General features: G+C 32.7%; 3 protein-coding genes across 3 annotated transcripts; 2 read left to right on the forward strand and 1 right to left on the reverse strand.

The window, feature by feature from the left end:
• Positions 1–1572: 1572 nt before the first annotated feature.
• Positions 1573–2422, forward strand: LOC21402897 (heavy metal-associated isoprenylated plant protein 25). The gene is made up of 3 exons (XM_010096470.2): positions 1573–1633; positions 1893–1974; positions 2113–2422. Exons 1-3 carry the CDS (start codon positions 1631–1633, stop codon positions 2370–2372), a joined length of 345 nt encoding a protein of 114 aa, XP_010094772.2. The 5' UTR covers positions 1573–1630; the 3' UTR covers positions 2373–2422.
• A 6387-nt stretch (positions 2423–8809) lies between these two features.
• On the forward strand, positions 8810–13378 carry LOC21402899 (aluminum-activated malate transporter 9). The gene is made up of 6 exons (XM_010096472.2): positions 8810–9526; positions 9836–9973; positions 10093–10362; positions 10443–10579; positions 10669–10815; positions 11937–13378. Exons 1-6 carry the CDS (start codon positions 9121–9123, stop codon positions 12663–12665), a joined length of 1827 nt encoding a protein of 608 aa, XP_010094774.1. The 5' UTR covers positions 8810–9120; the 3' UTR covers positions 12666–13378.
• A 1122-nt stretch (positions 13379–14500) lies between these two features.
• On the reverse strand, positions 14501–15161 carry LOC21402900 (pentatricopeptide repeat-containing protein At1g66345, mitochondrial). Its single transcript, XM_024164524.1, has one exon. It carries the CDS (start codon positions 15107–15109, stop codon positions 14540–14542), a length of 570 nt encoding a protein of 189 aa, XP_024020292.1. The 5' UTR covers positions 15110–15161; the 3' UTR covers positions 14501–14539.
• Positions 15162–15164: the final 3 nt, after the last annotated feature.

Here is a 15164-nt window from a genome sequence, read left to right on the forward strand (position 1 = left end):
AAAAATAATTAATTGAGAATTAATTATTATTTAAATAATGAGATTATTTAAATTTGAATTTGAACATATCTAGATTTTTCCATTTAAACTTATTTGATAAGTTGTTCAATTTAGAATTCAAATTAATTTAAGTTTGACTTAAATTCGAATTTGAATTTGAATTAAAATTGGACTACTGGATAAAGGATAAAATCTCTTCCTTTCCTATCTGATATAGGCGCCACACACACATGGATAAATCCCTAGGGTGACTGGCCACTTAAAGGATAAGGGGAAGGGATTTTTTATTCCAAATTCAAAATTGGAGATAAGGATTTGATACTATTTTGAAATTTGACTTCTACTCTTTAAATATGAGAAAGATAGAAAATTGTGGATACAATTTTAAAAACATATTTTCAGCCCTAAAAAGAGGTGTGGCCGAAATTCTCATAGAGTGAAAAAGAGAGAGCAAAATTTTTCTCCAAAAATTCTACATCGTGCATGCGTTGGTGTTTGTAGAAATTCGAGTGTTTAAGAAACATGTTTTGTCTCACGTGTGCCCACACACACGTCTACATGGAATCAAGGAATTGACGTGGAAGACTTTGGTATTCTAAACACAAAGCTTGGAGCAAGGACTATTCGTGGTCAAAGAAATTCAAGTTATCATCCGAATCGGCTACCAGGGATTTTTTCGGTTGATCCTTGAATCATATAAATTAATGTGATTAATTTATTCGTGCATAAATTAATATAATCTATAGAGTATCTCAAAAGTTTTATGAAAATTTTTTGTTATACACGATCCGCTTTTTCCTACCACGCTTCTGCACCCGAATTCGATTCGAGAACCAACAATGATAAGATAGTAACATACCATAAAATTCTCTTGAAAAAAAAAAAAAAATTCTACCAGTACCTACTAAATAAGGTTTTTCCATTACTCAAATGTAGAATTTTCAATTCCTGTTTGCTATGTGAGAAAAGGTCGTAGGGAAAAGGCTTATTCACAAAAGGGCAAAGATGCCTTACTTTTTCTGCATAAGCACAACTGGAATAAGTGCTCCCCTTTGCTGCATGTGAGATAAATAGTACAAGACAACGCAGAAAAGTCAAGAATAATATTATGCAAAAAACATAAGGCATTGTTTAGAATTGATCTCGTTTTTATTTTTCATATTTTAAAAAAAAATGAATTTATTTTCAAAACAGCGTTTGGCGCAATAAAAATAAAAAAATGAAAATGAAAACGATTTTTTAGTTTAGTGTAAAATGAGGAAATTGTTTTTTATTTTTTGTTTTTGTTTTCGTTTTTTCCTCTCTCGAGCAAAGAGAGGGAGATAGAGAGACATTAATGATTTTTATACTAAAAATAATCTCTTAATAAAACTAACAAACGTATTTTCAAAAATAATTTCTGTCTGAGATTGAAAACGTTTTCATTTTCATACAAAAAATAAAAATTATTTTCGAACGAGTTCTAAACGTGCCCTATATACCTCATAATTGCCAAATATTCCTTTTTATTTTCATTAATTTTTTTTTTTTTTTACATGTTTAGATCTTTAGTCTTTGCATGGACATGGAGAATCAGATTCCGTGATCTGTACAGTTCAACGTAGAAGAATCACAAAGCCAGTTGTTCATCATGGTGCTCCTTTCTGATCATTTTCAAATCCCATCATTGCCCTTTCAATTATCATCAACTTTTCTTGTTGTCCAATTCTGCCATTTTTGGATTCTGAAGCAACTATCTCTCATTTCTCTAATCTCTAATCTCAAATTCATGACAGTGAAGGCAAGTAGTTCTCCAAAAATCTAATTGGCACAAAATTACAACCTAATTTTTCTTTCAAGCACTTGTAATACCGTTTTCTAATGTGTATTATTGTACAATCAAATTATTGCAGTTTTGTTGCATGGTGATGAGGATCAACATTGACTGCAACGGTTGTTACAGAAAAGTAAGGAAAGCACTTCTTGAATTACATGGTAAGTTATTTCATCAATAGTGACTTCGTAATACACATAAATATATATATATATATATATATATATATTATATCTTAGTTTGATCTCTCTCTGTTATACATACATATATATATATGTATGTATGTTATATATGTGTAGAGTTGGAGGATCATTTGATAGAAAAGAAGCAGAGCAGGGTTAGTGTGTGTGGGAGATTCAGCCCGAAAGAAATAGCGATCAAGATAAGGAACAAGACCAATCGCAGGGTTGAGATATTGGACATCCAGGAGTATTTCACGGCCGCTGCCGATGACAACGTCATTGAAAACCAACATCATCATGACCAGAAACCCTTGAGCAGTTCTCGGAATCTTGAATCTGTCCGCAACCAGATTGAAACAAGTGCTGCTATTGCGTAAGATCAGACACACGTATATATAGAGTTCAACTTATGCAGCTGCTGTGTAGAACCATCATATATGTAATTGTTATTACGTCTGATTCATTTTAAGAATTCGAGTTTTCAATTTTAAATTTCTACAATTAAAAGCTCTAAGAAATAACACATCTAACTTTTTTTGTTACAGTTAAAAACTATCAAAAAATAATACATCTTAGATTGAATTGAAAACTCGAATTCGTAAAACAACCAAGGCCTTAATTGCATTGTGATATTGTTATGGGCTAATAGTTTTCTACAAGTGACGGAGTAAAGAATTTTTTTTAAGGGGTGTGTATGAAATCAAAGTTTTAAAAAAAAAAAAATATTATTTGTACATTTCTTAATAAAAATGAATCAAGCTTTTAATTGAGTTTGATTTACTCTTACGATTTACAAACCAAAGTATTTTGAACTTATATAGTAGTGTCATGGATTTGACATTCAAAAGCCAAATTTTGAGGTAAAATCAAAACGTTTTTGAAAAATTCATATAAATGTTATCATCAGAAATATTATTCAGATAAGACGAATTTTTCAAAAACCGTTGATCGGCATTCGGCAATATTGTGCGAGTAGAAATAAAGGCAAAAAAACAGGTAGTTGAAAATTTTTTTTTTCAAAAAAAAAAAAAAACAGAGATGTAGTTGTTAAGATAACAATAATTTGTCCTCTCTCTCCAACAAAATAATAATAATTGTTGGAGCAAAATTTTGTCCAACATTAAAATTAACGTCCTTAAAGAAAAGATTTAGATCATACAGGTAAAATGGTTAAGATCACATTAAGCAAAAGCTAATAAGACACAGAAAACCTTAAGAACAATAAACAAGTAACGAACCGGAGTCCGGTGTAATTGCTTTAAGGTATTATAAATTATGTCTATGATCTTCTTCACAATTTAAGAGAATTTATAGTACATTAAGAATGAAAGAGTTTAATCCCCTATTAAAAAGAGTTTATTCTCTATTTAATTACGACATAAAACCATTCACTTTTAGGGTGTTACAAATGATGAATACTTTTAATTGCCAATCGTTACACTACTTGATATTGTCTTATGACTTTCAAGCTTCCTTCTTTAAACCAAGCATGAAATGTGTAATAAGACGTAAAATGGTGTTATATCATAACCATGTCGTGATTAGCCCAATTATAGGTCAGTTTTCGTATCCATGAACAAGACTCAAAGAAACGCAGAAGATAATAACTAATTTTGTTTCATGACTAGTAGGTTCAGCGATGAGCCTACAATGATAATCGTTTAAAACGAACAATATTTGTAGACACGTCAAGTTTCGCATAAGTAGTATGGAGTGTAATGAAACGGTATACTGTTTAGTTCGCTGATTCGAGTTTATATGTGACTTTATATGAGAGCTTTTTACTGTAGTAAAAAAGTTAGATGTGACTGTTTCTGAGAGCTTTTTACTACAGTAAAACTCGAATTAGAGAAATGAACGGAGTCTAAATCTGTGTATATAGGATTCTTATGACGATGTATTAAATTGTTAAGTTAATGACACCGGTTATCGATACCAAATATTTGCATGCAGGTGGTTCGAGTGCAGAACCTGTGAACACAACGTTGGATGATTAGGGATGGCAATTTTACCTATTAACTCATTTAAATGAGATGGTGAAAACTTCAAACGAATTTGGGTTGTGAATGGGTTAGAATTTTAACCGTCACTGGTCACGAGACAGAGATTAATGTAAAGGTCTACAAGCTTATTCCCCATTTACTCGCGTCATTTAATTATATCCTATTTTTAAACTAAATATATTATGTATAAATATATAATTTTAAATATAATATATTACATAATATATATATATATATATGAAAATTAAAAACTAAATTTCTTTTAATTTTAACTTAATGTTTTGTATGATTATATTTGATTGTTTATTTATTTATTTATTTTATAATGAAAATAATTAATCGTGTAAATGACGCACTATGAGTATCATGAATCCGTGATGGAAAACCGGTTATGTATCAACCAATTTATGCGGATTAATAAGGCGAGGATAGTTAGTGTTTTCGTTCATGTGGCCGGTTGGTGGGAAACCACCTGTCCTAAATCCGCCTCTCCTAAATCCGCCTCGTTGCCATCCCTAAAGACAAATGGTTCGACATGTCCAATCTTGCCTTACATGAAAGCGGCTACTTCCAAGACAAAAAATGAAGTTTTCAATCTAGCTGATGATTGGAGATAAGTTCGGTCTACAAAATAATTTATTTTCTAATGTAAATTATTCGTTTGCCTATTCAATAGTGAACTAATAGTTATGTTTTTTTTTTTTTTTTTTTTTTTTTTAATATTGAGACGAACAAGTTTGATACCCTATGCTTGATGATGTATATGCAATCTATCACTTTCAATAATGTTACATTAATTACATTTAGTTATTCTATGTTTATTGATTAACCTTATACACTATATCTATCACTTAGCTGTAATTTCTGAGAGTTGTCGGTTCTAAGATTTTGTTTCGATCTATACCATCATACAAGAAAATGTTTTAAAGTAAAATTGTTTCTCCATCACCTTATTCTTCAATGTGAAAGTCATTAACTTAACAATTCAATACTTCGTGATAAGAATCGTATATACACTTATATATTTTCATTTCACACCGTGTTGCTTATGCCACAAATCCATTAAGAAGTGTACCTACTAATCATGAAACAACTGATTCGAGTTTTTAATTAGAATTAAGATGTGACTTTATGTAAGCGTTTTTTACTGTAGTAAAAATGTTAAATGTGATTATTTATGAGAGCCTTTTACTGTAACAAACTCGAATCGGTAAAATAAATGAGACCTTAATATCTTCATCGTACCTACTGATCATGAAACAAAATTAGTTAATATCTTAGGTTATCTTTTTTTTTTTTCCGGGTTCTGTTCATGGATACAAAAACAAAGAAAGAAAAAAAAACTGCTTCTCAATCTGGCTAATCATGACAGGGTTTGATATAAAACATCGTTTTATACCTTCTACAATGAATGCGAAACTAAACTACCATGGCACTTTTAAGTTAAAAATTTCTTATTCAATATGGATCTTCTTTTCTTTGTCTCGGTTCCACGAGCCCAATAAAAAAAAGAAAAGATAAATTTTATTTTACCCTCCGAAATCTATTTATCACTTTATCCCTGAACTATAAAAATTGGTTTGTGCACTATCTGAATTTTAAAACGTTATTAACAGTGTTCTTTCTATTTATTTAACTAACGGAGTTGATGACATGACAATTATTAGAGGGATAGTTTAATAAATTATTTGTATAAATACCTCTTTAAGTATGTATCATATTTTAAAGTGTCTAATGATCTATCAAAACTCATCAAAATGCCCCTAATCAAAATATGATACATACTTCAGGAGGCATTCATACAATTTATTCATTAAACTAATCCCTCAATAATTGCCACGTAATTAAATCCGTTAATCAAATAAATAGAAGGGGTACAGTGAATAATGTTTTAAAGTTCAGGAATTACGCAGACTAATTTTTAAAGTTCGTGGACAAAGTGACAAAAAGACTAAAGTTTAGGGGTAAAAATAAAATTTATCCAAAAAATAATATAAATAAGAGTTAATACAGAGAAGTTATGTCACTTTAAAAAAATATATTACTCTCACGAATCCTAAAAAATTACTTTAGCTCCAGTTTGGTTCGGTGGTTTGAATTTTGTTGATTTGAACTTTTTGATTTAAATGGAAAAATTTAAATTGTGTGGTTTAAATTGTAGTTTGAATTGATGTTTGGATGTGCAGTTAAAGTTTTAATTTGAACAGTGAATAAAATTTGAATTTGTGTTTGGTAAGTGTGAAAAGTAGAGAGAGTGAACATTTTTTTACTGTTTAAAATGTTTGAATGGTTGAACTTGAGGGGAGCTAAACTTTAAGTTAGATCGTACATGTTTATCAAATGTCAATTTAAACCGTACTTATTATTTAAATTGACTTAAACTGAACTAAACCAGTAAAATAAATTGAGGGTTAGTTACTGTGTGCGCTTCCAGTCTATTACTGGCCGTTACATTGACGTCACTGCCTGCACTAATTTTTTTTTTTTGTGATAAATCCATGATGAAATTCACAATTACATATACCACCTCAACGAAAAAGCAAATTAACAATATATCCGGGACTACAGTGGTTTCAACCAGTAATAAAAGGTCATTTTTGACTTATTTATTTTACTGATTTAAATTTTCAGTTCTAGATTTTTACAGTTAAAAGCACTCAGAAAATGTCACATCTAACTTTTTTCTGCTACAATTAAAAGCTATCAAAAAATGTAACATTTCAACTCAAATTCGTAAAGCGAACAAGACCTTTATGACTTTCTTCCACTAAAGAGAGAACATAGGTATTAGTAAATTATGTGGCATTATGAAATATGAGAAAAGTCATTTTAGTACGCTGATTCAAAATTTTAATTTGAGTTGAGATGTGATTTTATATGATATTTTTTTACTGTAATAAAAAAGTTAGATATGACTGTTTTTAAGAATTTTTTAATATAATAAAACTTAAATCGGTGAAATGAACGGGACCCAAAATATTCACCATCAGTCCACCTTTATTAAACTTAACATTGATGCGTCCTGGAAGGAGGCGGGGACTAGTCTTGTGGTAATGGCGCGTGATTCAGATGGGATTCCGTACAGGCTTAGCTTGGATTGGTCCTTCAGCTATTATTTCTCCTCTCCTAATCTTCTTATTGAGAGTGGTTGCAAAATTCTAATTGATGTCCTGAATGAAGGTAGAGTGTTATTTTATTTGAGTTTTTTTCCTATGTATCACCGGGCGGGTGATTTTAGAGCTCTCTCCTTCTCATGGGTCCCTACATCTTGTAATCTGGTGGCTGACCGTGTTTGCAAGTTGGGGTTGAACTTGAACTTAAGAATGTTTGCAGTAGGTTTGTGCGGTTATTTATTTATTTATTTATATAAACTACCGGTTAAATTTAAAATAATTTTTTTAACTAGGCGGTTTGATATTTTTGATAAAAAAATAAAGTAAATTAAATCACTCTTGAGCGGTTTGAGTGGTTTTAGTTTAAGAATAAAAAAGTTTTTAATAATTCACAAAAATTATAAAATCGTTAATCTATATAAATAAAAATAAGATTCAAGTGTACAATATAACTCAAAAATAACAAACGTCTAAAAATCACCATTTAAAGTTTTAATATGTACCAACAAAAATTTGATTGGGTGTATTTTCTGTGAAAATTACTGAATTTACTTTTAAAAATACATGAATTTAAATTTTAGTCCTTACTCTTAATTAATACCCCTTTGTTAATATAATTATTTGATTAACAATTGTATTAATCAAGAGTAAAGGTTACAAATCAAAATCTATGCACTTGTAAGGATATTTGTTAAGATTTCTCTGTATTTTATAGGTGTAGAACTTTTATTATGACCGATAAAAACTAAAATAAATAAAAATTTAATTTTAAAATAAAAAATTATATAAGTATATTTTTCAACGGATTTTTGGGCGATTTAGAGAGTTCAAACTACAAACCAAACTGTCTAAAAAAAGTTAAGCTAAAAACCCAACCAAATCATCTAATAATCCAAAACTAATTAACGATTTGGTTCGTTTTAATTTGAATTGAGCGGTTTTGACAGTTTTACTGATTTTTTAAACACCCTTACATGAACTCTAGCTCCTCAAGTTTCATTGTGCTTGGGGATTATTATTGGCCAGTTTAATTTACACGTTTAAGTCAAATAATCTTAATTATGAATTTAAATTTTATGAGAAAACTTGTTGACGAGAACTTATGTGAGAGTTGAGATGTGATTTTATGTGTGAGTTTTTTACTGTAGTAAAAAAGTTAGATGTGTTTATTTTTGGAAGAATTTTACTGTAATAAAACTCAAATTCTAAATTCAAATCGGTAAAATAAATGGGTATTTATTATTCAAATTTTATGTGAGATGGCGAGTTCAAGTTCTAAAACTAATCAGGCCCTGACTCGGTTGTGGTAACTCAGCTTGCTCTCGAAGCTTTCTGATAAAACTCTAGTTCTGACTTCTGCTATGAAAAAAGAAAAAAGAAAAAAATTAAATAAATAAACAACAGCCCGTCAATTGGATCACGTGTTCACGCCTTCCAAGACTCAGATTCAGCGGGTCCAACCCAATGACTTATCATCATAATTTCACAATAATTTCAAACTTTTCGATTTATTGCGGCCCTATTTTCTACGACGGATCCGTACAGCCATAAGTTACCCCACAAATATCTTCTGTACTATCCCTAAAACGACATCGTTACAGTACTAAATAAATCCCAACAACTCCTTTATGCCAAAAACACGTATTATATTTACTAAAAAAAACAAAAAAAAACACGTATTATAATCGCCGATTCCCACGTACAAATTTTTTTTTTCCCCCTTAATGGCTCCCCCATACAATTTCAGTTCCTAAACTTTTAAAAGACCCAATTATTATTTTGTTTTTCTACAGCTAAAAGTCCAAGACTAATCAACAAAACTCCTTATCAAAAAAAAAAAAAAGAAGAAAAAAAAAAACTAGTGAATAAAACAGTTCCCCCATTCGCCAAAAAAAACAAAAAAAATAAATAAAAAGGAAAAAGATTCGAAATGTGAAAGCATAAAAGCATTCCATTTCGGATTTTTTTTCCTTTTTCCTAATCGGAATTCCGAGCTTTCCTTTCCATCCATGGCGGCCAAGATGGGGTCGTTCAGGTACAACTTCGTGGAGAAGCGAGAGCGATTGCTCTCCATGAACAAAGGCTATTCGGAGCTGGCCGGTTTTCTCCCCACGGAATCCGACGAGGAGAACCAGCTCGCTTCTTCTCCTTCTCGGTGCTGTGGCTGTGGGTTCTTGTCGTTCCGATCGGTCTCCGATGGGCTCTTCCGGCGGTATCGGACGGCTCAGGAAGTGCTCCACAAGGCGTGGGAGATGGGCCGCTCCGATCCGAGGAAGATCGTTTTCTCGGCGAAGATGGGTTTGGCTTTGATGCTCATTTCGCTTCTGATATATCTCCGGGAGCCTTTCAAGGACCTCAGTCGCTACTCCGTTTGGGCTATTCTCACTGTCGTCGTCGTTTTCGAGTTCAGTATAGGTAAAAAATTTGTTGACTTTTTTGTTTTTGTATTTATTTATTTATTTTTTTGTTTAATTGTGTGTCCAGTTTTGTGTGAATTTATCGAGATTAAAAGGCATAGAGAGAATTTGTCCGTGTTATAATTAGCAAAAAAAAAAAAAAAAACAGAAGTGTTTGAAGTTTAAACAGTACTTTACAAGAAATTCTTACCCGAACTCTTTTTCTTTTGACTTTGATCTGAACTGAACAGGGACATGTTTTGCTCGTTTATTATTATTATTATTATTATTATTATTATTATTATTTGGTTTTTTTGGGTTTTTGTAGGAGCGACTCTGAGCAAAGGATTAAACCGCGGGATTGGAACATTATCTGCTGGAGGGCTTGCTTTGGGCATGGCAGAGTTGTCAAAATTGGCTGGAGAATGGGAAGAAGCTTTCATTATCACTAGTATCTTTACAGTTGGTCTGCACATGAACTTTTAAAACAGTGGTTTTTGTTGGACAGATTCTTGTTTTGTCTTTTTTTTTTTTTTAATTACATTGAAAAGTATTTATTTTTGTGGCTCACTATGTTATTGCCAGGATTTGTTGCAACTTATGCGAAGTTGTATCCAACGATGAAGCCTTACGAATACGGATTCCGAGTGTTCCTCTTGACATACTGTTTCATAATGGTGTCTGGGTATAGGACAGGGGAGTTCATAGAGACAGCCGTTACGAGATTCTTGCTCATTGCACTTGGTGCTGCTGTTGGTTTTGGAGTGAATATCGGCATATATCCCATCTGGGCTGGTGAGGATCTACACAATTTGGTGGCGAAGAATTTCATCGGTGTTGCAACGTCTTTGGAAGGTGATTGCATACTTGTTTTTCGACTTCTCGTGCACTTTTCGGAATTCCTTTCTTTGCTAATATGTTGAGATTCCATTCAGGTTGTGTGAGCAATTACCTAAACTGTGTTGAATATGTGAGGGTCCCTTCGAAAATTCTCACCTATCAAGCATCTGATGATCCTTTGTATAAAGGGTACAGAACTGCTGTTGAATCTACCAGCCAAGAGGATGCTCTGGTATTTTAAGTTTATACTATGATGCTTAACAGTTTGTCAGGCTGTTACTAGTGTGTACTTTAACCCCCCCCCCTTTTTTTTTTTTGAAGTTGGGATTTGCTATCTGGGAACCACCTCATGGTCGTTATAAAATGTTTAATTATCCTTGGAAGAACTATGTAAAAGTTAGTGGCTCATTGAGGCACTGTGCATTTATGGTCATGGCATTGCACGGCTGCATACTTTCAGAAATACAGGTAGTTTCTTATCTAACCTTGAATAGGGCTATTGCTATTATAATATGGATTTTCAGTACCTTCATTGGTAGGCCTTTCAGAATGGTTTAGTTAGTTTGAGGGCAACATTATCCTAAGCCTTTCAACAAATTTATTAACATATACTTATTGCACAAGTAGCCTCCCTGCTATTTGCAACTACTTTTTCTTATGAAGAAATAGATTGTCGATTTAATGGCAATACACAAGCAATTAAATACACAAGCAATTTGTTATATAGTTATAGTTTTAGATGTGTGGATGGTTATGATCTTCTATTTGTATCTTTTGAAGAGCTGCTGCAAGTCTCGAAGTCTGTTATCTGTATTTTCATTAATATGCTTCAAGTCCCTCTGCTTTGTTGCTTGTGCGCTTTCGTTTGGTACTTGGATCGGCAATGTTATGCTGCGTGTGCTTGATGTGTTTCATCTTTTCTTTTTTATTTTATTTATTTATTTTTTTGTCTAAATACTTCTATTCATCAGAATCTCAGTAAATAACTTTATTACAGCCGTGAAGCCATGAGATAACTTTGTCATAATAAGGAATTTTCTTGTTTCTCAAAATTTATACACTTTTTATAAGATCATTTTTTGTTGTTTAGCAAATAGAGGGGAAAAGAAAGAACTTTTTAGACCTTTGTTTTGAAGTAGTGATGATGCTGTTTCTCAATTTGTGTATTGTGAAGTTGTGAAAACAACCTGCAAGTGATTTTAGATACGGTCTCAAGTTTTAACCTTTACCCTTTTACGTGAGGTGGCTAAGAATGAAACTAACACTCTTGCCTAAGTATTGAGATGCAGAATAAAAGGGGTTTAGGAACAGAGTTCCTTGTAGTTGTGCAACATCAGTATCCTGTGATAGTCTAAAGAATCTCACCTTGAAAGACCGCATGTGATTCGATTTACGTGACTATTATTGTTCTTCGTGGAAGTATTCAAATCTAAGAGTTTATTTTTTTGATACGTATCTCCTTTCTCACATGCATGCACCTATATCCATGCTTGATGCGTTTCAAGAGGATTTTCCTTGAAATTTCTTTCCATTTCTTTGTTCAAAGGTGGTAATTTTACTCACCAATACAGTTGAATTTGTGTGTCCAGGCCCCGGCTGAACGAAGACAAGTTTTCCGCAATGAGCTTCAGAGGGTAGGAGCTGCAGGTGCTAAAGTGCTGCGTGAACTTGGAATTAAAGTTCAAAAGATGGAGAAGTTGGGTCAAGTTGACATCCTTTATGAAGTGCATGAGGCTGCAGAGGAGTTGCAAAATAAAGTTGATCGGAAGTCCTACCTTCTTGTCAATTCAGAAGGTTGGGAAATTGGTAGCAGGCCCGGTGAACCCCAAGAGTCCCTAAACTTGGATGTCGACGAGGATAAACATCTTGAATACAAATCCCTGAGCGAAGCTGTACTTGATCTCAGATCTGTTCCTGTACCAAAAGGTTGGGATGACAAAATTCCCGCTGGCAATAATGGCTTTAACCCCGAAGGCTTGGGGTACCTCCCGAGTAACATGAACTCCACCCAACCTCCAGGTGTTCCCTCAGATAACTTATTCAGGAAAAACATATCATGGCATGCTGGTCTTACCTGTACACATAATGGGGAGCCTATAACTGAAGAATCAAAAACTTATGAGAATGCTAGTGCATTAGCACTAGCGACGTTTACGTCTCTTTTGATCGAATTTGTTGCGAGGCTTCAACATCTCGTTGACTCGTTTGAAGAGTTAAGTGAGAAAGCCAAATTTAAGGAACCGGTGGAGTCACTAGAAACAACGGAATCTACCGGATTTTGGACGAGATTGTTTAACTGTTTGAAGTTTTGGATTTGAAATACACCATCTACAGAGTTTTGGGTTAATACAGAAGAAGGACCTTGGAAGAGTTGGCATCAATACGGTATTTGCAGTTGCTTATCAATGACTGCATTCTGAGTTAAGTATACAGTGGTACTAATTTCCGCTTCTGACATTACTCATGAACGGCATGCGCTTTTTATTGGCCGCGCTCCCTTTGCTCCGGTTTCTGCTGCGGATGAATTGCAAAAATATGTGATATTTAGTTCTGCATGCAGGATTGAGAGATTATATAGGTGGACTGAGAGATTATACGGGAGGTTAGAAAACATGGAATCCTTGTAATTATGAAACTGACTGAGAAACAAAGGGAATGAAAAATGCTGTTTTCCAACTAAATCTGCGTACATGCTGGAAAAGTTGTGGCGATATATGATGAACAGGTTTTCTTTGCTATTAAAGTTAGAACATGTTTAGAATTTGATTTCTTTGCTATTAAAGTTAGAACATGTTTAGAATTTGATCCTCCAATTGTAGTTGAAGACATGAAGTTGGAGTTTTCCATTTATTATGGTCCCGCTATTTTGAGTTTATAAACAGTGTAATGTGCTTGCAAGTTGCAATTAAAGTATTAAGTACTGTAGTAATGTGGTTTCTGGACTACAAGACAGAGATACTTTAAAAGGACTAATTGGATCCGCTTGTCCTGTTGTCCACATTTACTTTGTAGTAAGCATTAGTAGTAGATTAATAAAATTAAGGTCTTGTTTATTTTGTTGATGTGAGTTTTTAATTTTAGATTTTTACAGTAAAAAATTCTCAGAAAATGCAACATTTAACTTTTTTTATTACAGTTAAAAGCTCTTAAAAAATATCACATCTCAGTTTGAATTAAAAATTAGAATTCGCAAAGTGAACGAAGTCTAAATTAAGTAAATAATATATTTTAAAATTATTTGATGTTAATAGTAATTTATTGTGTAAATGTTTTATTTATGAGTGATAAAAAATAATTTACATGGTAAAAAAATTTTATTTACGTGAAAAATATCTTTTACTAGTCAAAAAAGAAATTTTACGTGAAAAAAACCTTTTTACTAATTATAAAAAGAATATTTACACAATAAATTACTATTTACTTTAAGTAAGTTTAAAATCTGTTATTTATTTCAATGATTTACTATGAACCAAACTATTTTCTTCATTCTCCCATTTTTGTATACCCGGATGCTTAATTTTTAAAGCGTAATGTCCTTTGAAATTTTTCTATGATTAAGCTTAAAATTCAATAAGAAATCATTATTGCCCATTTTGTTCAGTATTGCTATTTTGTTTAAGTTGTTTAAGTGGGTCTATTTTAATAGAGACAATTATAATTAAGAGAGTCAATAATAGAAAGGTGACTATTATAAAAGATTAGTTTTGCACTTTTCCTTTTCTTTAGGGTTTTTTTGTACGTTCACTTTCTTAATTTTTCAAATTTGGTAATTTGGTTCATATTCTTTTTTTCTTAACAATTGACCCCATCAACTTCAAACTTTTTGTAATTAAGGACCAACCAAAAAAGCACTTGAAAATATACATGACAACAAATAGAAAGTCTTTTAACGTTGTGCAAGTCACAATGAAGGACTTCTGCAAGATGCTAGCAATTGGTAAATATCAGGTTTTCAGATATCCCAGATGTAACATGTATGGGAATATAAGAAATAATCTGAAATTGGAGCCCATTGCCGAGGCAAAAAAGAAGGCTACGCAATTTATAACTTGCACAGAAAAGCTACAGTTTTACTTCATGTCATCTACACCAACATTGCTATTAGGCCTTGAACCTTCAAGAACAAGTTCATTTTGAAGTCTTAAGTGCCCTTTTCATGTCACCCTTATGAGTGTAGCTAGCAATCAAACTCTCATACAAACATTCGTTTACTGCTTGCTGGCGAACGATCTTTCATAATTCTAAGATACTTCTCTGCTTCCTCCAATTTTCCAGATCGACAGAGGCTCCTAATCAACGTTGTACAAACCGATGATCCAGGAGATATTGACTTGCTCACCATTTCATAAAAGAGCTTAAGAACTTCTTCCACATCGCCTTTCATCTCATAGCCAACAATGCGACTAGCATATGCGATCTCATTCGGTGAGAACCCTTTCTCTAACAATCGAGTTAGCATCGCATTTGCTTTTTCCGCTTCTCCATTCTCACAAAGCTTGTGAACCATCTCATTGAAAGCTGCACAACTAGGAACGAAGCCCTTCTCCATCATTACCTCACAATTCCTTAAGCTTCCTTCCAATCTTCCGGCTTTGGCATAACACTCAACAAGAGAGTTGTAAGTCTCCTCACATGGTTTCAATCCCATGTCTTCCATATCTTTCATCATGCAATGCGCTTCGTCGATTCTTCCCTCTTTGCAGTATGCTCCTATAAACAATGTATAAACAAAAGGGTTCGCTCGAAAGCCTCTTTTGAGCATTTCCCTCGTACATATCCCGTGCAGAAACTATATTTCCAAGCTTTAGTTTAGCATA

This window comes from Morus notabilis, unplaced genomic scaffold (genome assembly GCF_000414095.1).
Source record: "Morus notabilis unplaced genomic scaffold, ASM41409v2 Scaffold2035, whole genome shotgun sequence".
Taxonomy (NCBI): Eukaryota; Viridiplantae; Streptophyta; class Magnoliopsida; order Rosales; family Moraceae; genus Morus; species Morus notabilis.